Raw genomic sequence first — 26339 nt, 5'->3', positions numbered from 1 at the left:
GCAGAAGAGAACCGAACCCCACAGTTTCTCTCGCTCTCTCTCGCTCTCTCTCGCTCTCTCTCGCTCTCTCTCGCTCTCTCTCGCTCTCTCTCGCTCTCTCTCGCTCTCTCTCGCTCTCTCTCGCTCTCTCTCTCGCTTGTCAGGACCAGAAAGGGAAAAACCTCTGCTCAGGCGTTTCATTTATGCCCGCTACGTTAGGTTAGTGTCACATAGATGGATCATCGTCATAGGTAGTCGTTAGAGATTTAGACGCGTGCCGTCTGTTGCGCAGGGCCTGTATTCACAAAGCATTGGAGTACGAGTGGAGATCTAGGATCAGTGCTTGAGAGAATTCTGTTGAACAAGAGATCCTGTTAATCATGGACAATAATATTAAGAACTTAATTGATTATTAAGAATTCATCCTGGGACTTGTTCTTGGAATTACACAATCAGCAGCTATGTAACCGTATCCTATTAGGGTCATTGTTTTCACTGAGAGAAACAAGAGAAGGCCAAGTGTACTGAGTGTTAGTCCATGTTGTGCTTATGACTCAAATGAGCCATGAACGTTAAAACAACGTAAATGAAACATAAAGAAAATATATTAGTGTATTAACTCTTTTTTTTAAATAAAGTTTTTATTTATTCACTTTTCAGTCAATCAAAACCCAAATAATCTGAACCTGAAATCGACAGTTCAGTTCAGACTTTGTCCCCAAGGGGAAACTTGGTTTCGGGCAGGGGTAACATGCTACAAGTAAACACCATAAACTCTCAGCAACAACACTGTGTTGTCTTTCAGTGATCTTTAGGGACACGGTCACAACACTGCAGCAATACCAATCTAACTGTGTCGTTGCTGTGTTTGTGTCGTTGCAGTATAACTACGACGGTAATGACATCAGCGACCTGCCCGTGGACCTATCGGTGGTGTGGAATGGCAACTTTGTCATCGACAACCCCTACAACATCCAAGGTAAGCGCTAGACTTTAGCTCAGCTGGGTAGCACAGTGTTGTGGCACGCCTGAGACCCGGATTTGGATGTCAAATGCAAGCACTGTCTAGTTATATCAAATCAAATGTTATTCGTCGCATACTGTACACATGTATAGCAGATGTTACTGCGCGCGTATCAAAATACTTGTGTTCCTTGCTCCAACAGTGCAGTATCTAACAATCTAACAATACACACAAGTCTGAGAGTAAAAGAATGGAACTAAGAAATATATAAATATTAGGAGGGACATTTATTTGAATACAGTATACACAGTGCATTCGGAAAGTATTCAGACCCCTTGACTTTTTCCACATTTTGTTATGTTACAGCCTTCTAAAATGGATTGAATTGTATTTTCCCTCATCAATCTACACAAAATACCCCATAATGACAAAGTATTTTTTAGATTTTTTTTTCCAAATGTATTAAAAAAAAGGGAAATATCACATTTACATAAGTATTCAGACCCTTTACTCAGTACTTTGTTAAAGCACCTTTGGCAGCGATTGCAGCCTCAAGTCTTTTTGGGCTTTTTGATACTAAATCAAATCAAATCAAATTTATTTATATAGCCCTTCGTACATCAGCTGATATCTCAAAGTGCTGTACAGAAACCCAGCCTAAAACCCCAAACAGCAAACAATGCAGGTGTAAAAGCACGGTGGCTAGGAAAAACTCCCTAGAAAGGCCAAAACCTAGGCAGAAACCTAGAGAGGAACCGGGCTATGTGGGGTGGCCAGTCCTCTTCTGGCTGTGCCGGGTAGAGATTATAACAGAACATGACCAAGATGTTCAAATGTTCATAAATGACCAGCATGGTCAAATAATAATAAGGCAGAACAGTTGAAACTGGAGCAGCAGCACAGTCAGGTGGACTGGGGACAGTAAGGAAGCCACCATGTCAGGTAGTCCTGGGGCACGGTCCTAGGGCTCAGGTCCTCCGAGAGAGAGAAAGAAAGAGAATTAGAGAGAGCATATGTGGGGTGGCCAGTCCTCTTCTGGCTGTGCCGGGTGGAGATTATAACAGAACGTGGCCAAGATGTTCAAATGTTCATAAATGACTCAGCATGGTTGAATAATAGTAAGGCAGAACAGTTGAAACTGGAGCAGGAGCATGGCCAGGTGGACTGGGAACAGCAAGGAGTCCTCATGTCAGGTAGTCCTGGGACATGGTCCTAGGGCCCAGGCCAGTTGAAACTGGAGCAGCAGCATGGCCAGGTGGACTGGGGACAGCAAGGAGTCATCATGTCAGGTAGTCCTGGGGCATGGTCCTAGGGCTCAGGTCCTCCGAGAGAGAGAAAGAAAGAGAGAAGGAGAGAAATTAGAGAACGCACACTTTGATTCACACAGGACACCTGAATAGGACAGGAGAAGTACTCCAGATAAACAAACTGACCCTAGCCCCCCGACACATAAACTACTGCAGCATAAATACTGGAGGCTGAGACAGGAGGGGTCAGGAGACACTGTGGCCCCATCCGAGGACACCCCCCGGACAGGGCCAAACAGGAAGGATATAACCCCACCCACTTTGCCAAAGCACAGCCCCCACACCACTAGAGGGAAATCTTCAACCACCAACTACAAGCTTGGCACACCTGTATTCAGTGTATTCACCTGTATTCCTGTATTCAGTGAGTTTCCACCATTCTTCTCTGCAGATCCTCTCGAGCTCTGTCAGGTTGGATGGGGAGTGTTGCTGTACAGCTATGTTCGATCAGGTTCAAGTCCGGGCTCTGGCTGGGCCACTCAAGGACATTCAGAGGCTTGTCCCGAAGCCACTCCTGCATTGTCTTGGATAATCTTGTTTTTCGTTGTCTAAGAGTCTTTAGGTGGCTTTCAGCAAACTCCAAGCGGTCTGTCATGTGCATTTTACTGAGCAATGGCTTCCGTCTGGCCATAAAGGCCTGATTGGTGGAGTGCTGCAGAGATGGTTGTCCTTCTGGAAGGTTCTCTCATCTCCACAGAGGAACTCTGGAGCTCTGTCAGAGTGACCATCAGGTACTTGGTCACCTCCCTGACCAAGGCCCTTCTCCCCTGATTGCTCAGTTTGTCCTGGTGGCCAGCTCTAGGAAGAGTCTTGGTATTTCAAACTTCTTCCATTTAAGAATGATTGAGGCCACTGTGTTCTTGGGAACCTTCAATGCTGCAGAAATGTTTTGGTAAACTTCCCCAGATCTGTGCCTCAACACAATCCTGTCTAGGGGCTCTACGGATAATTCCTTCGACCTCATGGCTTGTTTTTTTCTCTGACATGCACTGTCAACTGTGGGACCTTTTATATAGACAGGTGTGTGCCTTTCCAAATCATGTCAAATCAATTGAATTTTCCACAGGTGGACTCCAATCAAGTTGTAGAAACATCTTAATGATGATGAATGGAAACCGAATGCACCTGAGCTCAATTTCGAGTCTCATTGCAAAGAGTCTGAATACTTACGTAAATGTTTTTATTTTTTCATAAATGTGCTCAAATGGAAAGAAGGGGGAAAAATTGTTTCGCTGTTTTATTATGGAGTATTGTGTGTCGAATGATGACGAACAAAATGCATATAATCCATTTTAGAATAAGGCTGTAACTTAACCAAATGTGGAAAGGGGGAAGGGCGTCTGAACCCTTCCCCCGAATGCACTGTGCATATAGCAATGGATGCGTGACGGAGGCGGTTCGATGAACCACACTCCTGTCAGGAGTAAACCTGCGTGACTTGTGTTAGCTCCCTGTGGTCATGTCTTGGGCTTTAGCTCAGAAGGCTAACACAGTTTTGTGGCACTCCAGAAAAGTTCTGAAATGTCTGCCACTCACTGTCACCACTTGTACGACGCCTTGTGGGACCTTCTCCAAGTGGATGGCCACAGCCATGGCAGTGGCATGGAGATTCCGTTTTATGTAAGCTACCACTGCACGTTAAATCATTCATGGAGTGACCAAAAGGGTACAGTTGGAAGCCAAGTCGGGAAGTTATATACATGCTCTGACACGCTATAAGGTTCAAATATACTCTCTCAGATAGCCCAGTAAGTTTCTGCCGTGCTAAAATGCAACTCTGTGGATGGCAAATGTGTGGCTGGCAAGGGTGTGTTGCACGTGTAAGGGATTTGAGGAAACTACCATGCATCCCTTGTGTGGTATTTAGAAAGACACAGAAATGCATTCACACATGTTCTGAGCGTACGCGCACACCCCTAGCCTCAGAACTGGACACAGTCACTTCACACTCACCTTTCTGTGACGTCGGTTACTTAGGCGTGGAGCGGGTGGGCCGTCCCCCCCCCAGAAAATAAGTGATGTTTTCCGTGGATGAATTGTGTACGCCCAGCGTTTTGCTGCTGTTGTCACCACGGCAGTGGGGGGTTGTAAAAGCAGGGGCTCCTGCTGCGATGTGAGATGGAAGATAACATCACGTTTAGGGAATTGTTCACTAAAGCCTCTACAGCCAAACCCCACAACAATCCAGATTCAGACACAACGCACCACAATGGGAAGTGTAGCTTTGTACTTTGTCTGAATAGTGAGTACAATGTATCTCAGTGTCAATGATGGATGGGTGGTTGAGGTGGTGACAGATTGAGAGGAAGGCAAGTATGGGTGCAGGGTTTTTCTCCAACCGAGCAGCAACACACCTGATTGTCTGAATCAATTAAATGTTTCAATCACAGTGAAATTAGGTGTGTTGCTCATGTAGTGTGTGTCTCTCACGTTCTCTCAATGTGTCTCCCTCATCCTCATTTTAACGAAGATAACCATATAACGATGCTCCCTCGCTTAACCCCCGATATGTAAATGTAATTAAATCACTCATTTAGTATAATTTCATTGGCCCAGGGTTACTTTCAAGTTAAAGCATGACCAATGGGATTTGAGAGGCTGAAAATGTTCCTCTGCCGAATTCTTGCGGCCATTTGAAGTACCGCTTTGCTTCATTGCATATAAAAAAAATGGAGTAGTGTAGTTGTTTGGGGTCATATTGTTGAAGATTTTTGGTTTTTAGAGGTGACACGCGAGACATACTTTGCAAGACTAAATTGTGACCTATGTCGGAAAGGATTGGTGTCATTTCAGGCTTTCAGATGCAAACTAAACATGTTCTCTCACCCTTTCCCCCACTTCCTCCTCTCTCTCCCCCTCCTCCCTCCAGCCCACCTGTATAAGTGCCCTGCCCTGAGGGACAGCTGTGGGATGTGTCTGAAGGCTGACCCCAGGTTTGAATGTGGCTGGTGCGTCCAGGAGAAGAAGTGTTCCCTGAGGCAGGAATGTGCCCCCCTGGAGAGCAGCTGGATGCATGCCACCACGGGCAACAGTCGCTGTGCCCACCCCAAGATCATAAAGGTACGGATGGCAAGGGTACTAGTGTGGGCAGCGAACAACATCCATATAAGGAAATCCTTCAACTCAGGGGGGAATAATACGGCATTCATATTAGGACATCTTCAGACATTTAAGTTAAGTGTGCAAGGAATTGGAGTCAAGTTTCAATGTGAGGTTAGATATTTGCATCACATGGCATGAAGGGGATAATAAGGGATAGAGGACACAGTTGGAGAGGTAGCTTGCCCACACAGAGACTGTATAGTCTTACAGATGGGCAGGACAGAGGAGGCAGTCTACGGGATGTCACTGAGCACCGAGACGACTGACGAGGGGAGGTGTGTGTGTGTGTGTGTGTGTGTGTGTGTGTGTGTGTGTGTGTGTGTGTGTGTGTGTGTGTGTGTGTGTGTGTGTGTGTGTGTGTGTGTGTGTGTGTGTGTGTGTGTGTGTGTGTGTGTGTGTGTGTGTGGGGCGTGACGTTATCAGCTGTTGCAGTGGGTAGCCATAGCGGTGGTCCTCGTCTGGCCGTAGCCCAGGTCACTGTCCCAACAGTGTAGCACTGTCACACACACACACACACAAACTGCTTTATGAACCACGTTAAGCATGAATGTAGACAGATTTGTTCTCTCTCTCTATTCCCCTTCTCTCTCATTCTAGTTGTTACACAAATGAGATGGGGAGTCTACTGTTTTTCAGAAATAAAATTCATTCCCCTTTTTTTCCATTTTGTTTTCCACTACCACCACCTTGAAATATGTGTTAATATGCTTCTTAACTGCGGAGGGAAAAGATCCCATATCCCCTCGGTTTCTGAATGCTTAAAGGAGAATTTCACTATTTAGGAACCAAATCTGTATTTTTTTTTGCGTAAATGCCATGTTATAGAAAGGTCCACACACTTTTTCTTTTGCAATTTGAATTGGTTTTTGAGAAACTTACTCCCAGCGGCGATTGACTTCCTGGTCCTCATTCTGCAGCTCCAGGGCCAAAAATCATGCACAAAGACAACAACAAAACAATGCGTCCTTTTACCAATGGCCCTCAGTATCGTGATGCAGGTCTTAAGGTGCCGTACACGTGAAATGGTGTCCTTCCGAAATGTATCTGCAACGTTATAATCCATTTTGTCGAACTCAAGCGACAACTGCCTGCGTGTGCATATTGGCGTGCATGCGTGTACTTCCTCGTTCCAGCCCGGCTGACCTTGTGATCGAGTGACTGGCAACGTGACTTAGCTACAGTAATAATAATAATAATAATATATGCCATTTAGCAGACGCTTTTATCCAAAGCGACTTACAGTCATGTGTGCATACATTCTGCGTATGGGTGGTCCCGGGGATCGAACCCACTACCCTGGCGTGACAAGCGCCATGCTCTACCAACTGAGCTACAGAAGGACCACAGGTCACCACGAGATACCAGAACAACTTGAGTGAGTGAATAAAGTGTTTCCTTTATTTTGGCAGTTACCTGTAGCACACAGTTGACGGGAGGAATTGGGAACGAGGAACTATAATATAATAATAATAACTACACGCATGCACAGCAATATCTCTCGAATTCCACAAAATGGATTAGAACATTGCGGATACAGTTCGGAATGACACGGTCATGTGTACAGCGTCTAAAGACCTGCATCACGATACTGAGTGCTTTGCTGTTTGTGAAATGATGTGTTTTGAGTGTTTTTAGGAGCCTTTTGTTAATTTGCGTCAAAAAAATAAAGAGTAGGTTCCTAAGTTGTGACGTTCTCCTTTAATGGAGATATTGGGATAATTGGGGCACTGGCACACGGATAAATCCATTTAGCTAATGCTCCCTCTCTCACCCGCGCTTTACTTATCTCTTTAAAACAAGCGCACAAGAGTGTGTGTGTGTGTGTGGGGGGGTTAAGCTTAGCCTGAGGGGAAGATGTTGGTAGCACAAACAGCACACAGTGGAAAAAGCAGGGGTACAGTACAAGAGCTTCAAAAAGAGAGGTGGGAGAAGAGGGTTTGGAAGGCAAGAAGACGAGTGAAAAGAGAAGATAGGCAGAGGAGGAAGAAAGAGCGACTCGACAGCGAGACACTAAAAAGGACAAAAATAACCAACGGGCCACCAGGCGTTGTTACAACGCTGCCTTGACACTGCCATGTTGTTTCCCTCTGGCATTAACACTACAGGAACCTTCGACAGTGGACAGATGACAAACTGAAAGAATCTCATTCTTCCTTGAAGAACACATCCCTCTTACGCTAGAAAGACCATTTCATCTTCCCCCCCAAATTGAATATTACCCCGCTTCTCAACGCCCCTACTCTCAAATCCCTCCTTCCCTAAACACGGACTCGCTCTCTGTGCTCTGTTATTTCTTTTCTCTCTCGCTCGCGCTAATCTGAGTACGCTAGCCACTTTGTGGCCCTTTTATTAGCTAGCGGATTAGCCCCTAATTTCATTTGGACACGTGTTCGACTGGGATTAAAGGCTAATTAAAGGGGATTGAGAGGCGTTTTTGTGCTATTTCTCGCTGTTAACTCTACATTTAGTTTGACACGGTACAATAGTGAGCGGTAGGGTACCACATTGTTAGCCTGTTATAATGCTAATACTTTGCTAAGTGCATTACCCACTGTGTGGCCCTTTATGACCTAGTGGATTAGCAAGTCATCTCATTGGGACGACTGGGATTGAGAAGCATTTAATTATATTTCTCCCTGTAAACTTGATCAGTTTGACATTGTACAATAGTGCATGGTAGGATCCACATTGTTATCCTGTCAGGGTGAGGTTGACGGTGTCCTAATATGGACTCCGTGATGCTGTAATATTGCTAGTGGTAGTTGCATTAGTCTCGCTCGCTCTCTCGCTCACATGTGGAGTGGGGCAGACTGAAAGGCCATTTCACCATAATTATAAGTAATTTACCCCCTATGCCTGCTGTGGCCCTCTATCTCTCCCTCCCTTCCCTCCTTCATCATGTCTCTCCCCCCCCCCTCCTTCTCCTCCCTCTCTTGTTCTCTCTCTCACTTTACTATAAAATTGACTTATAAGAATTGTGTTAATTTTCCTGATGTTTTCATGCGTTTCTCCCATGAGGGAGAAAGATGAACTGATCTTGCATTCACAAACAAAACCAACCGGCTCCCTTGAGACTTGTCCCCGCAAATATCAACAAATACACACACACACGCACACACACACCGACGCGTAAACACAGCCACTCGTAACCTCACACAAACACACACACACACACGTCATTTATGCAGCAATGAACTGTCATAGGGTTGGCCTTGCCTCCTCCTTGGTCCTCTATCATCCTTCATCTCCCCAGCAGTTCTCATAGGGTTTGTGGAGCAGCATTAAGACCACCCCTCGGAAACCAATTAAGTGTGTGTGTGTGTGTGTGTGTGTGTGTGTGTGTGTGTGTGTGTGTGTGTGTGTGTGTGTGTGTGTGTGTGTGTGTGTGTGTGTGTGTGTGTGTGTGTGTGTGTGTGTGTGTGTGTGTGTGTGTGTGTGTGTGTGGGGGTTCGTTCTCTGTTGGAAGTGCTCATTGTAAAAGGCGACTGATTTCCTTGCTCCCCCGCCCTCCCCTATGTATTGTTAAGCCGCAATATTGGCTATTGCTGGACATTGTGTGTTAAGCTCTCTCTTTCTCCATTTCTCTCTCCTGTAATTATCTCCCTTTCTCTCGCTCTCTCTCTCTTCCTCCCTCTCTAGAGTGCATCGACCTAGCCACAGCGATTTACCATTGTTACAACACTAAACACACCACCACAGCAGTATTATAGCACTCAATGAATACCACATCCACAGCTGTGTGACAAAGGACCTTTCTTCCACTGTCATTTTGATATTCAAAACAACGTTATTCATGTTTGTGATATGTTTTATTAAAGAGTACTAGTTCTGAGTACAAGGGTATATTTTTATCCCAGTTTTTTCACCCTAACAGTAATTCTACAGTGCAACGTTGACGACAGCTAGTGCCTCTCAGTGAAATGGACAATGATTGATTTGCGAAACATCTATATATTGAATGTATAACGGTAGCTCCATAGTGACCCTGAAGGCTTGTTTCTAGAACGTTCTATCTCTGTCTATTACTGGGATTAAGTCCAGTTTGTATGACCAGGTCCATTATATTCTTCCTATGTTTCAGAACACATATTATTACTTCATGTGAAATATGCATGATGTGTTCCAGGTATGAATTCATACATACAATGGCAAGAAAAAGTGTGAACCCTTTGGAAATACTTGGATTTCTGCATAATTTGGTCATGAAATTTGATCTGAGCTTCATCTCGGTCACAACAATAGACAAACAAAGTCTGCTTCAACTAATAACACACACTAATAACACACAAACAATTATATGTTTTCATGTCTTTAAAGTATGTGAACCCTTGGATTTAATAAATGGCTGACCCTCCTTTGGCAGCAATAACCTCAACCAAACGTTTTCTGTAGTTGCGGATCAGACCTGCCCAACAGTCAGGAGGAATTTTGGACCATTCCTCTTTACAAAACTGTTTCATTTCAGCAATATTCTTGGAATGTCTGGTGTGAACTGCTCTCTTGAGGTCATGCCACAGCATCTCAATCGGGTTGAGGTCAGGACTCTGACTGGGCCACTCCAGAAGGCGTATTTTCCTCTTTGTTGATTTACTGTGTTTTGGGTTGTGGTCCTGTTGTATCACCCAACTTCTGTTGAGCTTCAATTGTTGGACAGATAGCCTAACATTCTCCTGCAAACTGTCTTGATAAACTTGGGAATTCATTTGTCCGTCAATGATAGCAAGCTCTCCAGGCCCTGAGGCAGCAAAGCAGCCCCAAACCATGATGCTCCCTCCACCATACTTTACAGTTGGGATGAGGTTTTGATGTTGGTGTGCTGTGCCTTTTTTTCTACACACATAGTGTTGTGTGTTCTTTCCAAACAACTCAACTGTAGTTTCATCTGTCCACAGAATATTTAGCCAGTAGCGCTGTGGAACATCCAGGTGCACTTTTGCAAACTTCAGATGTTCAGCAAAGGTTTTTTTGGACTGAATTGGCTTCTTCCGTGGTGGCCTCCATTGAACACCATTCTTGTTTAGTGTTTTACGTATCATAGACTCGTCAACAGAGATGTTCCAGAGATTTCTGTAAGTTTTTAGCTGACACTCTACGATTCTTCTTCACCTCATTGAGCATTCTGCGCTGTGCTCTTGCAGTCATATTTGCAGGACGGCCACTCCTAGGGAGAGTAGCAACAGTGCTGAACTTTCTCCATTTATAGACAAGTTGTCTTTCCTTGGACTGATGCACATCAAGGCTTTTAGAAATACTTTTGTAACCCTTTACAGTTTTATGCAAGTCAACAATTCTTAATCTTAGATCTTCTGAGATCTCTTTTGTTCGAGGCATGGTTCACATAAGGCAATGATTCTTGTGAATAGCAAACTCAAATTTTGAGTGTTTTTTTTTTCATAGGGCAAGGCAGCTCTAACCAACATCTCCAATCTCTTCTCATCGATTGTACTCCAGGTTAGCAGACTCCTGACTCCAATTACCTTTTGGAGAAGTCCTTAGCCTAGTGGTTCACATACTTTTTCCAACCTACATTGTGAATGTTTCAATGATGTATTCAACATAGACAAGACAAATGCAATACTGTGTGTGTTATTAGTTGAAGCACACTGTTTGTCCATTGTTGTGACGTAGATGAAGAGATCAGATCAAAATTTGATGACCAATCTATGCAGAAACCCAAGTGATTCCGAAGGGTTCACCGTTCTTTTTCTTGCTGCTGTAAATTCATGCGACTGAATGTTCAGTGATGTCCCAAGTCTTTATGGCTCAAAATGCTTTAATATGACCACCCGAGACTTAATTGTCCCGACTAGATGTGTGCTGTTCGTGTGACGTGCACACACACACACACACACACACACACACACACACACACACACACACACACACACACACACACACACACACACACACACACACACACACACACACACACACACACACACACACACACACACACACACACACACACACACACACACACACGTTCAGATCCTCTGCGCTTCCTCTTTGTCTGCAGATGAAACCCAGAGGCCATTTCCAGCCCCCTCCTCTCCATCGGAGTAGATTCTCTCCCAACTGTAGATGTTCCCTTTCATTCGGGTGATAGGGCTCTGCCTGCTCCACTGTATTCGTCTAAGGTTCAGCTCTCTCCTCTCAGACTCCTTACCAGACGCTATCGCCAGACCAGATCAGCTGCACACAGTGACGACAATAGGCCCCCACACAGAGAGCGCGGCGCAGTCAAAACGCCCTCTCGTTTTCTTTATCTGAGTCTTTTTTTCGTTTTCTTTTTTTCTTTCGCTATTCTTTCTTATTCTCTCTCTCTCTCTCGCTTTTACATTTTCTCTCTTCTCTTCGCTCTCTCGCTCTCTGACTGGATTGATAGTTACGTTCTGTGCAAAGAATCAGCCAGGTGTATCGTTCAGTGTTGTCCTTTGTCTGTTTGATAGTACATGTGACACGCACCCGCTCTCTGCTCTCTGGCTATTTTTGTACGACGTCCGTGTCATATTTACTGTTTTTGTACGACGTCCGTGTCATATTTACTGTTTTTGTACGGCGTCCGTGTCATATTTACTGTTTTTGTACGACGTCCGTGTCATATTTACTGTATTTGGACGACGTCCGTGTCATATTTACTGTTTTTGTACGACGTCCGTGTCATATTTACTGTTTTTGGACGACGTCCGTGTCATATTTACTGTTTTTGGACGACGTCCGTGTCATATTTACTGTTTTTGGACGACGTCCGTGTCATATTTACTGTTTTTGGACGACGTCCGTGTCATATTTACTGTTTTTGGACGACGTCCGTGTCATATTTATTGTTTTTGGACGACGTCCGTGTCATATTTATTGTATTTGGACGACGTCCGTGTCATATTTACTGTTTTTGGACGGCGTCCGTGTCATATTTACTGGTTTTGTACGGCGTCCATGTCATGTTAGCAGGTCCCCTGGTGTAATGTTGCAGTATGTCATTGCTAGCCTCTAGCATGCTAGCCTTGGGCTAGTGACAGCCCTTGAAAGTGAACAAAAGTACAGACATGCTTTCAGATCCTATAGATGAACGGGGCTAAACTGTAGATGGATGGAGAGAGAAAGAGCGAGAAATAGAGAGATGTACACATAGATACCGAGAGACGGAGGGAGAGCGGGTCACAGTGGGCCGAGGCAAAAATACCAGTAGTTACGCAGCGATGGCATTGTTTGTGTTCAGGCAATGTGCCCTGCTGTGCTCCAGTTAGGGGTAGGGTGTGTGTGTGTGTTGCACATTTGCATGTGTGAATGTCTGTGGGTGTGTGTGTGTGTGTGAGAGTGAGAGAGACACTAATGCCCGTGAGAGTGCTTACCTCACATGTGTATAACCTTTCATGCACACACACACCAAATATGTCCATCCGAGGGTCAAAATGTCACCTCTGAGACCAGCAGTTGTAGGGTGTTTGAGCGAATAACCATGAACCATGAATAACCAGTGAGAGGGGAGTCAGACAAATGGAAGTCGCCCCCAGCGCTGATGTAATTAGCGCAGGTCTTAATCATGCTAGTGATGAACGATAGAGACAGGGCCGCTGTCTGTATGGGGCAAGATGAATGGTCTACTGATTAGTACAGGGCAGCTGTGGGCAGCCATTACTGTGAGTACCTCTAAAGCACCCTCAGGGTCATTCACTACAGAAAAAGGGTCATAACCTGAACTCTTTCTAATAGCATTTAGTAGATTAATAGCTGGGTTAGGGAGAGAGAGAGAGAAAGAGAGAGCGGCCAACTGGTGTTTTGACAAAGGAGTTGGATGGGCGAAGAAACATCTTAGTAACTGCTAGCGCAACCTTTTGAAAATGTCATTTTTTCCCGGACAAGATCACTTGTGGAAGCTGCAGAAACGGACCGGACATGAACTTGTGAATTCCCTCTTTCTTTCTTTTTCCCCCGTCCAGGTTCTGTACCACATTTGTGGTCAAAATGTAACGCTGCACCCTGTGGAAACGTTAGATGTACGCTACTAGCCTCTCTCGACAGACATTCACATAGCTCGAAGACTTTCTGGCGAACAAGAATATAGGCTACTCGAACGGACATTCCAGTTCACAATGCCATTTCAACTGAATTGACTGTACCTATTTAGGGTGCAGTCAACGTGTTATAGTCAGAGGGCCTTTCCTTGGTCTAGTAATTATGTTGATTTTTCAAACAACCCTAATATATCTGTCCTCTCTCCAGTTGTCTCCAGAGACGGGTCCCAGACAGGGTGGAACCATGCTGACCATCACAGGGGAGAACCTGGGTCTGCAGTTCAAGGACATCCAGACGGGGGTCCGCATCGGCAAGGTGGCCTGCACCCCCGTGGAGGCCGAGTACATCAGCGCTGAACAGTGAGCAACTTTTAGTTTCTCTCTCTCTCTCCTTTTTACATTTTTTTTTTTACTGCGACCTCTGTCTTCATACTTTTTCTAGTTATATATTTATCTCTCTTCCTCTGCCCACACATGCTCCAGTCTCTCCCTCTCCCGTTCCTCCACTTTTAACCCATTGTCCGCTCTTCTCTTACTTCCGGGTCTCCTAGGAGACTTGACGGACTCCCTTCCATGCCCAGAGAGATACAGAGCTCGCACAAACACCCTTTTTCGTCCGTTTTCAATTCAAGTTGATGTCATAGACTCACGCTGACTCATAGTGTGAGTGTTTGAAGCTGACAGGAAGGACCTGATTTGTTTAGAGACAAAGATGACAAAAGGAAAGCCGCTTCTCCCCGACCACCACAGAGGCCATCAACAAGTAAATATATTGCCTGTGTCACTGTCATGGGTTAACGTCACCTCCACAATCACCTCCAAGCGCGGGGAGGGGGCTAACGCTTAACCCCTGTTACAGTTAAGGCGCGTTGCTTGATGACAAGGACGGCGGTGGTCCACACGCCGAAGTTGTCAGGGTAATGTAAAGGTGTGTTCTGCACTTGGAGCGACTCTGGGGGCGACTGGCCGTGTCACCTCCGTAGCCCTGTCAGAGTCGTAATGATGGAGGTGTTAGGGTGGAGAGGTGGGTTACGGCAATGAGCATCAGAGGTCAAGGGTTAAATGGTGTGCATGGTGTGGAGATTGGAGGAAGGTCGTAGTGGAATAAGGTCTGGTCAATCTCAGCACACACACAGGTCACATGCAGTTGTAGTCGGAAGTTTACATACATTTAGGTTAACTTGTGTTTCAACCACTCAAAACATTTATTGTTTACAAACTATAGGTTAGGACATCTACTTTGTGCATGACACAAGTCATTTTTCCAACAATTGTTTATAATCAGATTATTTCACTTATAATTCACTGTATCACAATTCCAGTGTGTCAGAAGTTTACATACACTAATATGACTGTGCCTTTAAACAGCTTGGAAAATTCCAGAAAAGGATGTCATGGCTTTAGAAGCTTCTAGAAGGTTAATTTACAGGTGAACCTGAGGATGTATTTCAAGGCCTGCCTTCAAAATCAGTGCCTCTATACATGACATAATGGGAAAATCAAATGAAATCAGCCGAGACCTCAGAAAAACAATTGTAGACCTCCACAAGTCTGGTTCATCATTTGGAGCAATTTCCAAACGCCTAAAGGTACCATGTTCATTTGTACAAACAATAGTACACAAGTATGAATACCATGGGACCACACAGCCGTCATACCGTACAGGAAGCAGACACGTTCTGTCTCCTTGAGATGAACTTACTTTTGTGCAAAAAGTACAAATCAATCACAGAACAACAGCGAAGGACCTTGTGAAGATGCTGGAGGAAACAGGTACAAAGTATCTATATCCACAGTAAAACGTGTCCTATATCGACATAACCTGAAAGGCCTCTCAGCAAGGAAGAAGCCACTGCTCCATAACCGCCATTAAAAAAAAGCCAGACTACGGTATGGAACTGCACATGGGGATGAGGATCATCATATTTGGAGAAATGTCCTCTGGTCTGATGAAACAAAAATAGAGCTGTTTGGCCATAATGACCATTGTTATGTTTGGAAGAAAAATGGGGAGGTTTGCAAGCCGAAGAACACCATCCCAACCGAGAAATACTGGGGAAGCAGCATCATGTTGTGGGGGTGCTTTGCGGCAGGGGGACTGGTGTACTTCACAAAATAGATTTTCCTCCCTCATGAAGCAACATCTCATGACAACAGTCAGGAAGTTGAAGCTTGGTCGCAAATGGATCTTCCAATGGACAATGACCCCAAGAATACTTCCAAAGTTGTGGCAAAATGGCTTAAGGACAACAAAGTCAAGGTATTGGAGTGGCCATCACAAAGCCTGGACCTCAATCCTATAGAAAATGTGTGGGCAGAACTGAAAAAGTGTGTGCGAGCAAGGAGGCCTACAAACCTGATTCAGTTACACCAGCTCTGTCAGGAGGAATGAGCCAAAATTCACCCAATTTATTGTGGGAAGCTTGTGGAGGGCTACCCAAAACGTTTGACCCATTAAACAATTTAAAGGCAATGGTACCAAATACTAATTGAGTGTATGTACACTTCTGACCCACTGGGAATGCGATGAAAGAAATACAAGCTGAAATAAATCATTCTCTCTACTATTATTCTGACATTTCACATTCTTAAAATAAAGTGGTGACCCTAACTGACCTAAGACGGGGAATATTTACTAGGATTAAATACCAGGAATTGTGAAAAACTAAGTTTAAATGTATTTGGCTAAGGTGTATGTAAATTTACGACTTCAACTGTCATCACAGATGCACAGACGGACAGACGCACACATGCAAAATGGAGTACACACATATACCAACAAAACTGTACATCTCATCGAGCTTCTTAAGCGCTCTCTCTCTTTTATTTTCAATCAATCAATCAATCACATTTTATTTATATAGCCCTTCGTACATCAGCTGATATCTCAAAGTGCTGTACAAAAACCCAGCCTAAAACCCCAAACAGCAAGCAATGCAGGTGTAGAAGCACGGTGGCTAGGAAAAACTCCCTAGAAAGGCCAAAACCTAGGAAGAAACCTAGAGAGGAACCAGGCTATGTGGGGTGGCCAGTCCTCTTCTGGCTGTGCCGGGTGGATATTATAACAGAACATGGCCAAGATGTTCAAATGTTCATAAATGACCAGCATGGTCAAATAATAGTAAGGCAGAACAGTTGAAACTGGAGCAGCAGCATGGCCAGGTGGACTGGGGACAGCAAGGAGTCATCATGTCAGGTAGTCCTGGGGCATGGTCCTAGGGCTCAGGTCAGTTGAAACTGGAGCCGCAGCATGGCCAGGTGGACTGGGGACAGCAAGGAGTCATCATGTCAGGTAGTCCTGGGACATGGTCCTAGGGCTCAGGTCCTCCGAGAGAGATAAAGAAAGGAGAGAATTAGAGAACGCACACTTAGATTCACACAGGAAACCGAATAGGACAGGAGAAGTACTCCAGATATAACAAACTGACCCTAGCCCCCCGACACAAACTACTGCAGCAGTCGCTCTGGATAAGAGCGTCTGCTAAATGACTTAAATGTAAATGTAAATACTGGAGGCTGAGACAGGAGGTGTCAGGAGACACTGTGGCCCCATCCGAGGACACCCACCCACTTTACTAAAGCACAGCCCCCACACCACTAGAGGGATATCTTCAACCACCAACTTACCATCCTGAGACAAGGCTGAGTATAGCCCACAAAGATCTCCGCCACGGCAAACCCAAAGGGGGTGGGTCCTACCCAGGCAGGATGACCACAACAGTGACTCACCCCCTGCAGGGACGGCATGAGAGAGCCCCAGTAAGCCAGTGACTCAGCCCCTGTAATAGGGTTAGAGGCAGAGAATCCCAGTGGAAAGAGGGGAACTGGCCAGGCAGAGACAGCAAGGGCGGTTCGTTGCTCCAGAGCCTTTCCGTTCACCTTCCCACTCCTGGGCCAGACTACACTCAATCATATGACCCACTGAAGAGATGAGTCTTCAGTAAAGACTTAAAGGTTCAGACCGAGTTTGCGTCTCTGACATGGGTAGGCAGACCGTTCCATAAAAATGGAGCTCTATAGGAGAAAGCCCTGCCTCCAGCTGTTTGCTTAGAAATTCTAGGGACAATTAGGAGGCCTGTGTCTTGTGACCGTAGCGTACGTATAGGTATGTACGGCAGGACCAAATCAGAGAGATAGGTAGGAGCAAGCCCATGTAATGCTTTGTAGGTTAGCAGTAAAACCTTGAAATCGGCCCTTGCTTTGACAGGAAGCCAGTGTAGAGAGGCTAGCACTGGAGTAATATGATCAAATTTTTTGGCTCTAGTCAGGATTCTAGCAACCGTATTTAGCACTAACTGAAGTTTATTTAGTGCTTTATCCGGGTAGCTGGAAAGTAGAGCATTGCAGTAGTCTAACCTAGAAGTGACAAAAGCATGGATTAATTTTTCTGCATCATTTTTGGACAGAAAGTTTATGATTTTTGCAATATTACGTAGATGGAAAAAAGCTGTCCTCGAAATGGTCTTGATATGTTCTTCAAAAGAGAGATCAGGGTCCAGAGTAACGCCGAGGTCCTTCAGTTTTATTTGAGACGACTGTACAATCATGAAGATTAATTGTCAGATTCAACAGAAGATCTCTTTGTTTCTTGGGACCTAGAACAAGCATCTCTGTTTTGTCCGAGTTTAATAGTAGAAAGTTTGCAGACATCCTCTTCCTTATGTCTGAAACACATGCTTCTAGCGAGGGCAATTTTGGGGCTTCACCATGTTTCATTGAAATGTACAGCTGTGTGTCATCCGCATAGCAGTGAAAGTTAACATTATGTTTTCGAATAATAATCCCCAAGAGATAAAATGTATAGTGAAAACAATAGTGGTCCTAAATCAGAACCTTGAGGAACACCAAAATTTACAGTTGATTTGTCAGAGGACAAACCATTCACAGAGTCAAACTGATATCTTTCCGACAGATAAGATCTAAATCAGGCCAGAACATGTCTGTGTAGACCAATTTGGGTTTCCAATCTCTCCAAAAGAATGTGGTGATCGATGGTATCAAAAGCAGCACTAAGGTCTAGGAGCACGAGGACAGATGCAGAGCCTCGGTCCGATGCCATTAAAATGTCATTTACCACCTTCACAAGTGCCGTCTCAGTGCTATGATGGTGTCTAAAACCAGACTGAAGCATTTTGTATACATTGTTTGTCTTCAGGAAGGCAGTGAGTTGCTGTGCAACAGCCTTTTCTAAAATGTTTGAGAGGAATGGAAGATTCGATATAGGCCGATAGTTTTTTATATTTTCTGGGTCAAGGTTTGGCTTTTTCAAGAGAGGCTTTATTACTGCCACTTTTAGTGAGTTTGGTGCACATCCAGTGGATAGAGAGCCGTTTATTATGTTCAACATAGGAGGGCCAAGCACAGGAAGCAGCTCTTTCAGTAGTTTAGTTGGAATAGGGTCCAGTATATGCAGCTTGAAGGTTTAGAGGCCATGATTATTTTCAACATTGTGCCAATAGATATAGTACTAAAACACTTGAGCGTCTCTCTTGATCCTAGGTCCTGGCAGAGTTGTGCAGACTCAGGACAACTGAGGTTTGGAGGAATACGCAGGTTTAAAGAGGAGTCCGTAATTTGCTTTCTAATAATCATAATCTTTTCCTCAAAGAAGTTCATGAATTTATCACTGCTAAAGTGAAAGTCATCCTCTCTTGGGGAATGCTGCTTTTTAGTTAGCTTTGTGACAGTATCAAAAAGGAATTTCGGATTTTGTTCTTATTTTCCTCAATTAAGTTAGAAAAATAGGATGATCGAGCAGCAGTAAGGGCTCTTCAGTACTGCACGGTACCGTCTTTCCAAGCTAGTTGGAAGACTTCCAGTTTGGTGTGGCGCCATTTCCGTTCCAATTTTCTGGAAGCTTGCTTCAGAGCTCGGGTATTTTCTGTACCAGGGAGCTCGTTTCTTATGAGAAATATTTTTTGTTTTTAGGGGTGCAACTGCATCTAGGGTATTGCGCAAGGTTAAATCGAGATCCTCAGTTAGGTGGTTAACTGATTTTTGTCCTCTGGCGTCCTTGGGTAGGCAGAGGGAGTCTGGAAGGGCATCAAGGAATCTTTGTGTTGTCTGTGAATTTATAGCACTACTTTTGATGGTCCTTGGTTGGGATCTGAGCAGATTATTTGTTGCAATTGCAAACGTAATAAAATGGTGGTCCGATAGTCCAGGATTATGAGGATAAACATTAAGATCCACAACATTTATTCCATGGGACAAAACTAGGTCCAGCGTATGACTGTGACAGTGAGTGGGTCCAGAGACATGTTGGACAAAACCCACTGAGTCGATGATGGCTCCGAAAGCCTTTTGGAGTGGGTCTGTGGACTTTTCCATGTGAATATTAAAGTCACCAAAGATTAGAATATTATCTGCTATGACTACAAGGTCCGATAGGAATTCAGGGAACTCGGTGAGAAACGCTGTATATGGCCCAGGAGGCCTGTAAACAGTAGCTATAAAAAGTGATTGAGTCGGCTGCATAGATTTCATGACTAAAAGCTCAAAAGACGAAAACGTCATTTTTTTTTGTAAATTGAAATTTGCTATCGTAAATGTTAGCAACACCTCCGCCTTTGCGGGATGCACGGGGGATATGGTCACTAGTGTAGCCAGGAGGTGAGGCCTCATTTAAAACAGTAAATTCATCAGGCTTAAACCATGTTTCAGTCAGGCCAATCACATCAAGATTATGATCAGTGATTAGTTCATTGACTATAATTGCCTTTGAAGTAAGGGATCTAACATTAAGTAGCCCTATTTTGAGATGTGAGGTATCATGATCTCTTTCAGTAATGACAGGAATGGAGGTGGTCTTTATCCTAGTGAGATTGCTAAGGAGAACACCGCCATGTTTAGTTTTGCCCAACCTAGGTCGAGGCACAGATACGGTCTCAATGGTGATAGCTGAGCTGACTACACTGACTGTGCTAGTGGCAGACTCCACTATGCTGGCATGCTGGCTAACAGCCTACTGCCTGGCCTGCACCCTATTTCGTTGTGGAGCTAGAGGAGTTAGAGCCCTGTCTATGTTGGTAGATAAGATGAGAGCACCCCTCCAGCTAGGATGGAGTCCGTCACTCCTCAGCAGGTCAGGCTTGGTCCTGTTTGTGGGCGAGTCCCAGAAAGAGGGCCAGTTATCTACAAATTCTATCTTTTGGGAGGGGCAGAAAACAGTTTTCAACCAGCGATTGAGTTGTGAGACTCTGCTGTAGAGCTCATCCCTCCCCCTAACTGGGAGGGGGCCAGAGACAATTACTCGATGCCGACACATCTTTCTAGCTGATATGCACGCAGAAGCTATGTTGCGCTTGGTGATCTCTGACTGTTTCATCCTAACATCGTTGTTGCCGACGTGGATAACAATATCTCTATACTCTCTACACTCCCCATTTTTAGCTTTAGCCGGCACCATCTTCAGATTAGCCTTAACGTCGGTAGCCCTGCCCCCTGGTAAACAGTGTATGATCGCTGGATGATTCGTTTTAAGTCTAATACTGCGGGTAATGGAGTCGCCAATGACTAGAGTTTTCAATTTGTCAGTGCTAATGGTGGGAAGCTTCGGCGTCTCAGACCCCGTAACGGGAGGAGTAGAGACCAGAGAAGACTCGGCCTCTGACTCCGACCCGCTGCTTAATGGGGAAAACCGGTTGAAAGTTTCTGTCGGCTGAATGAGCGACACCGGTTGAGCCTTCCTACAGCGTTTCCTTCCAGAAACCGTGAGAAAGTTGTCCGGCTGCGGGGACTGTGCCAGGGGATTTATACTACTATCTGTACTTACTGGTGGCACAGACGCTGTTTCATCCTTTCCTACACTGAAATTACCCTTGCCTAACGATTGCGTCTGAAGCTGGGCATGTAGCACAGCTATCCTCGCCGTAGTGACTACAATTAGAAGGCATCATGTTAATGTTACTACTTAGCTTCGGCTGTTGGAGGTCCTGACGAATCGTGTCCAGTTAAAGCGTCCGGAGTGAAAAAGTTGAGGAAAAAATAAATAAATATATGAACTTTAATTAAAAAGTGAAAACCGTGAATTTGTCAGGTAGCAAAATAGGTTGGCAACAAAACGCACAGCAACTCGAAAACAAGCCTGCAAGTTGTGACCGGCTTTTCTTCCACTTTGACTGCTTAATAGTCCCCTTATCTTCACTGTAATGATTCCAGTGAGAATGTTAATTATCTGCTAAAAAGTATCCTCGCTGTAATCATTGTCCCTCCCTGCGTGAGACCAAACAAATAAACAATTGCATCAGAATGCGGATGTCATCGCTGCAGCGATGGAGAGCGGTTGCCGTGGCCACCTGCAGCGAGGACAAAAGCAGCAGAGTTAATAACTCATCGCAGGCGGAGGGTGGGGGGGAGACAGCAACGAGATGGGAAGGATACGAGCTTGTTCAATTAATCACCACCCTCCCCCCACTTAAACCCAGTTCTCTCGCTCTCTCTCGCTCTCTCTCGCTCTCTCTCGCTCTCTCTCGCTCTCTCTCGCTCTCTCTCGCTCTCTCTCTCTCGTTCTCTCTCTCTCGTTCTCTCTCTCTCGTTCTCTCGCTCTCGTGCTCTCGCTCTCGTGCTCTCGCTCTCGTGCTCTCGCTCTCGCTCTCTCTCACTCTGTCTCTCTGTCTCTCTCTCGTTCTATTTGGCTAATTAACAGTCTGGAGTGTCTGAGGCTGGTGAAACATGAGGTCTAGGGCTGTGTGTGTGTGTGTGTGCGCGCGCAGATTACTGACATGTGCCCACGTCTGTGTGTGTGTTCTCGCCTGCGGTGCCCATCCTCCTCAGACACTCGTCCTCTGCCTCAATCATTTCTAAAATGGATTTTCATTTGGCCAGCCGCCGCCCAAGGCCAAACACAAGGCTTATGGGGTTATAATATCCTCTAATACCGTCGTGCAGACACAAAATGGAGCCTCTCTCTCCTATCATACCTCTCCAGGTACAAGTGGATGTCATCACCATCACACACTGTATCCCGGCTATGGATATGGGCAAGGCCGTTGCTATGCTCTGTGGCATGGTTACCCTTGGACTAACGCTGTGGATAGGTCAATGGTTATGATGATCATATTTGTAGTGTCACTCACCAACTCTCTCTCTCTCTCTCGCTCTCTCGCTCTCTCAGGATCGTGTGTAAGCTGGCTGACGCGACAGGCTACCGAGTGCAAGAGGCTCATGTGGAAGTGTGTGTGAGGGACTGCACACACGCTGACTACAAAGCCATCTCACCCAAGGCCTTCACTTTTGTGGTAAGCCCCAATCATACCTGTGCTCAATTGTCCTTCTGTAATGTTGTGTCCTTTCATCATTGAAAAAAAGAACAACAGTGGATCCCAGAACAAATGGATTCCTGACACGTGTTGATGTATTCCTCTTCCCCAGTCTCCCTACTTCACGCGTGTGCAGCCCTCCAAAGGCCCCCTCTCGGGGGGCACCCGCATCACCATCGAGGGGAGCCACCTCAATGCCGGCAGCGCTGTGGCGGTCAAGATCGGCCTACACCCCTGTCGCTTCGAGAGGTGAGCACTCTGACAACCCTGGAACAATGACTATTGTGTTTTTAGGCTGCATTGCTTTGATGTTTTGATGTTATGGCAAGGAAGAACCCGAATGTTTTGGATGCGAATGACTGCCCACCATTTGTGAAGGAAATGGCTTGTTACGGGTATCACTTCATTTGTTTTTTGGAATGACTGCCCACCATTTGTGAAGGAAATGGCTTGTTACGGGTATGACTTCATTTGTTTTTTGGAATGACTGCCCACCATTTGTGAAGGAAATGGCTTGTTACGGGCATGACTTCATTTGTTTTTTGGAATGACTGCCCACCGTTTGTGTTGGGAATGACTTCCTCTGTTTACGGGGATGACCGACCTCTGTGTGTCTGGATTTTTACTTATTTGCTTTCCAGTGACGACAAATGATCTGGGAGTTAGGGTTGAAAAATGCTCTACGTGAGTCACGTTTCCCTTTTGGGCTATAGGTTACGGGCTGGGTAAGTTTTCCGACACTCGGCCAGAGAAGCTAGAAAGGTGAGACGGCAGGACACGGAGATGTTCTGTTCTCCGGTAGCAGGTGCTCTCTGTCTCCATAGTCTTTAATGATGAAACACGCGCTCTAACTCGCACACACAGCACCAGTCAAATATTTGGACACACATTGTAGGGTTTTTCTTTCTTTTCACAATTTTCTACATTGTAGAATAATAGTGAAGGCATCAAATATTGTTTTAGATTTTAGATTCTTCAAAATAGACCGCTTTGCACTCTCTTGCCATTCTCTTTAGGCAGTGCTTTTCCAACCGTCTTGAAGGAGTTCCCACATATGCTGAGCACTTGTCGGCGGCTTCTCCTTCACTCTGCGATCCAACTCATCCCAAACCATCTCGATTGGGTGGAGATCGGGTAATTGCTGAGGCCAGGTCATCTGATGCAGCACTCCATCACTCTCATTCTTGGTCAAATAGCCCTTACACAGCCTGGAGGTGTGTTGGGTCATTGTCCTGCTAAAAATAATAATAATAGCCCCACTAAGTGCAAGCCAGATGGGATCGCGATTCGCTGCAAAATGCTGTGGTAGCCATGCTGGTTAGCTGTGCCTTGAATTCTAAATAAATCACTGACAGTGTCACCAGAAAAGCATCCCCACACCTCCTCCTCCATGCTTCACGGTGGGAACCACACATGCAGAGATAATCCGTTCACCTACTCTGCGTTTCACAAACACACGGCGGGTTAGAACCAAAAATCAAAACTCATCAGACCAAAAGGACACATTTCCACCGGTCTAATGTCCATTGCTCGAGTTTCTTGACCCAAGCAAGTCTCTTCTTATTATTGGTGTTCTTAGGTAGTGGTTTCTTTGCAGCACTTTGACGATGAAGGCATGATTCACGCAGTCTCCTCTGAACAGTTGATGTTGAGACGTGTCTGTTACACGAAACTCTGTGAAGCATTTATTTGGCCTTCAATTTCCGAGGCTGGTAACTAATGAACATCCTCTGCAGCAGAGGTAACTCTGGGTATTCCATTCCTGTGGCTGTCCTCATGAAAGCCCAGTAATCATAGTGCTTGATGGGTTTTGCGACACTTGAAGACACTTTCAAAGTTTTTTGTGTTGACTTACCTCCATGTCTTAAAATAATGATGGACTGTCGTTTCTCTTTGCTTATTTGAGCTTTTCTTGCCATAATATGGACTTGGTCTTTTACCAAATAGGGCTATCTTCTGTATACCACCCTTACCTTGTCCCAACACAACTGACTGGCTCAAATGCATTAACCTCTTAGCGTCCCTTGAGACGTCTGCGTCCCACCCAGCCATCTGGAAATGCAAATGTGCTACGCCAAATGCTAATAGCACTCGTTAAAACTCAAACGTTCATTAAAACACACATGCAGGGTACTGAATTAAAGCTACACTCGTTGTGAATCTAGCCAACAAGTTTTAAAATGCTCTTCGGCGAAAGCATGAGAAGCTATTATCTGATAGCATGCAACACCCCGAAAAACCTGAAGGGGACCTAAACAAAATAATTAGCGTAGCCGGCGCTACACAAAACGCAGAAATAAAATATAAAACATTCATTACCTTTGACGAGCTTCTTTGTTGGCACTTCTATATGTCCCATAAACATCACTATTGGGTCTTTTTTTCGATTAAATCGGTCCATATATACCCAAAATATCCATCTATGACAACTGTGAGATCCAGAAAAAAACACAGTTTCAAAACGCAACGTCATTTTTATGAATTAAAAAAGTTGCCTATAAAATTTCACAAAACACTTCAAAATGCTTTTGTAATCCAACTTTAGGTATTAGTAAACGTTAATAATCTATCAAATTGATCACGGGGCGATGTGTATTCAATAGCTCCACGTCTTGAAATCATGGTCGGAAATCTCTCTTCCAAAACATCCTGTCGGAGACCGGATGGAATGGGGTCTCTCTTCTTCGTTTGACCAAGGAACAACTCCCAGGCAATTGCCAAGACTGGCGACATCGTGTGGAAGCTGTAGGACTTGTAATCTCGGCCCATCTAATTTGCTGTGCCATAGACAATACATGCAAGTGGCGCATTGATATTTTTTCCACTTTTTGGTGACCAGTTTTCCTTGGGCTTTTCGACGAAACACACGTTCTGTTATAGTCACAGCCGTGATTTAACCAGTTTTAGAAATGTCAGTGTTTTCTATCCACACATACTAATCATATGCATATACTATAATCCTGGCATGAGTAGCAGGACGCTGAAATGTTGCGCGATTTTTAACAGAATGTTCGAAAAAGTAAGCCCTAGGCTGAAGAGTTTTTAAGAAGGAAAAAATGCCACAAATAAACCTTTTAATAAGGCACACCTGTTAATTGAAATTCTACCTCACGAAGCTGGTTGAGGGAATACCAAGAGTGTGCAAAGCTGTCATCAAGGCAAAGGGTGGCTACTTCAAAGAATCTGAAATATAAAATCTATTTTGATTTGTTTAAACACTTTTTTTTGTTTACTACATGATTGCATATGTTGTTATTTCATAGTTTTGATGGTTTCACTATTATTCTACAATGTAGAAAATAGTCAAAGTAAAGGAAAACCCTTGAATGAGTAGGTGTCCAAACTTTTGACTGGTACTGTATATACACACACACACACACACACACACGCACACACGCACACACGCACACACGCACACACGCACACACACACAGCGAACTCGCAGCGTACCGTGCACTCATCTGAAGCCTCAAATGAACATGTGTTAGCAGATGGCGGGAACACCTCACAGAAGAACGAGTGCCTCGTTAAGACCTCTCAAAGAAGAGGGTTTGGGAATTTCTCTGAAATGTAGGAAAGAAAAGAGAACTGAATCCGAGGAGAACATGGGAGAAGACAAACGTTCCTCACTGTAGGAAAAGATCCAGGATATACCCATGCATTCATCTCGCGCCGCAGACTGTAGTTTTCCGGACCAATTAGCTTTAGACGT

General features: G+C 44.8%; 1 protein-coding gene across 3 annotated transcripts in view; it reads left to right on the top strand.

Annotated features, from left to right (window-relative positions):
- Positions 1–26339, top strand: part of LOC124003403 (plexin-A1-like) — a 328475-nt gene that overhangs the window by 259054 nt on the left and 43082 nt on the right. For all 3 annotated transcript variants that reach the window (XM_046311635.1, XM_046311638.1, XM_046311637.1), the window contains exons 11-15: positions 862–958; positions 5120–5310; positions 13576–13727; positions 22483–22606; positions 22740–22876. In XM_046311635.1, the coding sequence (XP_046167591.1) occupies positions 862–958; positions 5120–5310; positions 13576–13727; positions 22483–22606; positions 22740–22876 (701 nt within the window). The remainder of the gene's footprint in view (positions 1–861; positions 959–5119; positions 5311–13575; positions 13728–22482; positions 22607–22739; positions 22877–26339) is intronic.

This window comes from Oncorhynchus gorbuscha, linkage group LG18 (assembly GCF_021184085.1).
Source record: "Oncorhynchus gorbuscha isolate QuinsamMale2020 ecotype Even-year linkage group LG18, OgorEven_v1.0, whole genome shotgun sequence".
Taxonomy (NCBI): Eukaryota; Metazoa; Chordata; class Actinopteri; order Salmoniformes; family Salmonidae; genus Oncorhynchus; species Oncorhynchus gorbuscha.
This window is presented reverse-complemented; position numbering and strand designations above follow the sequence as displayed.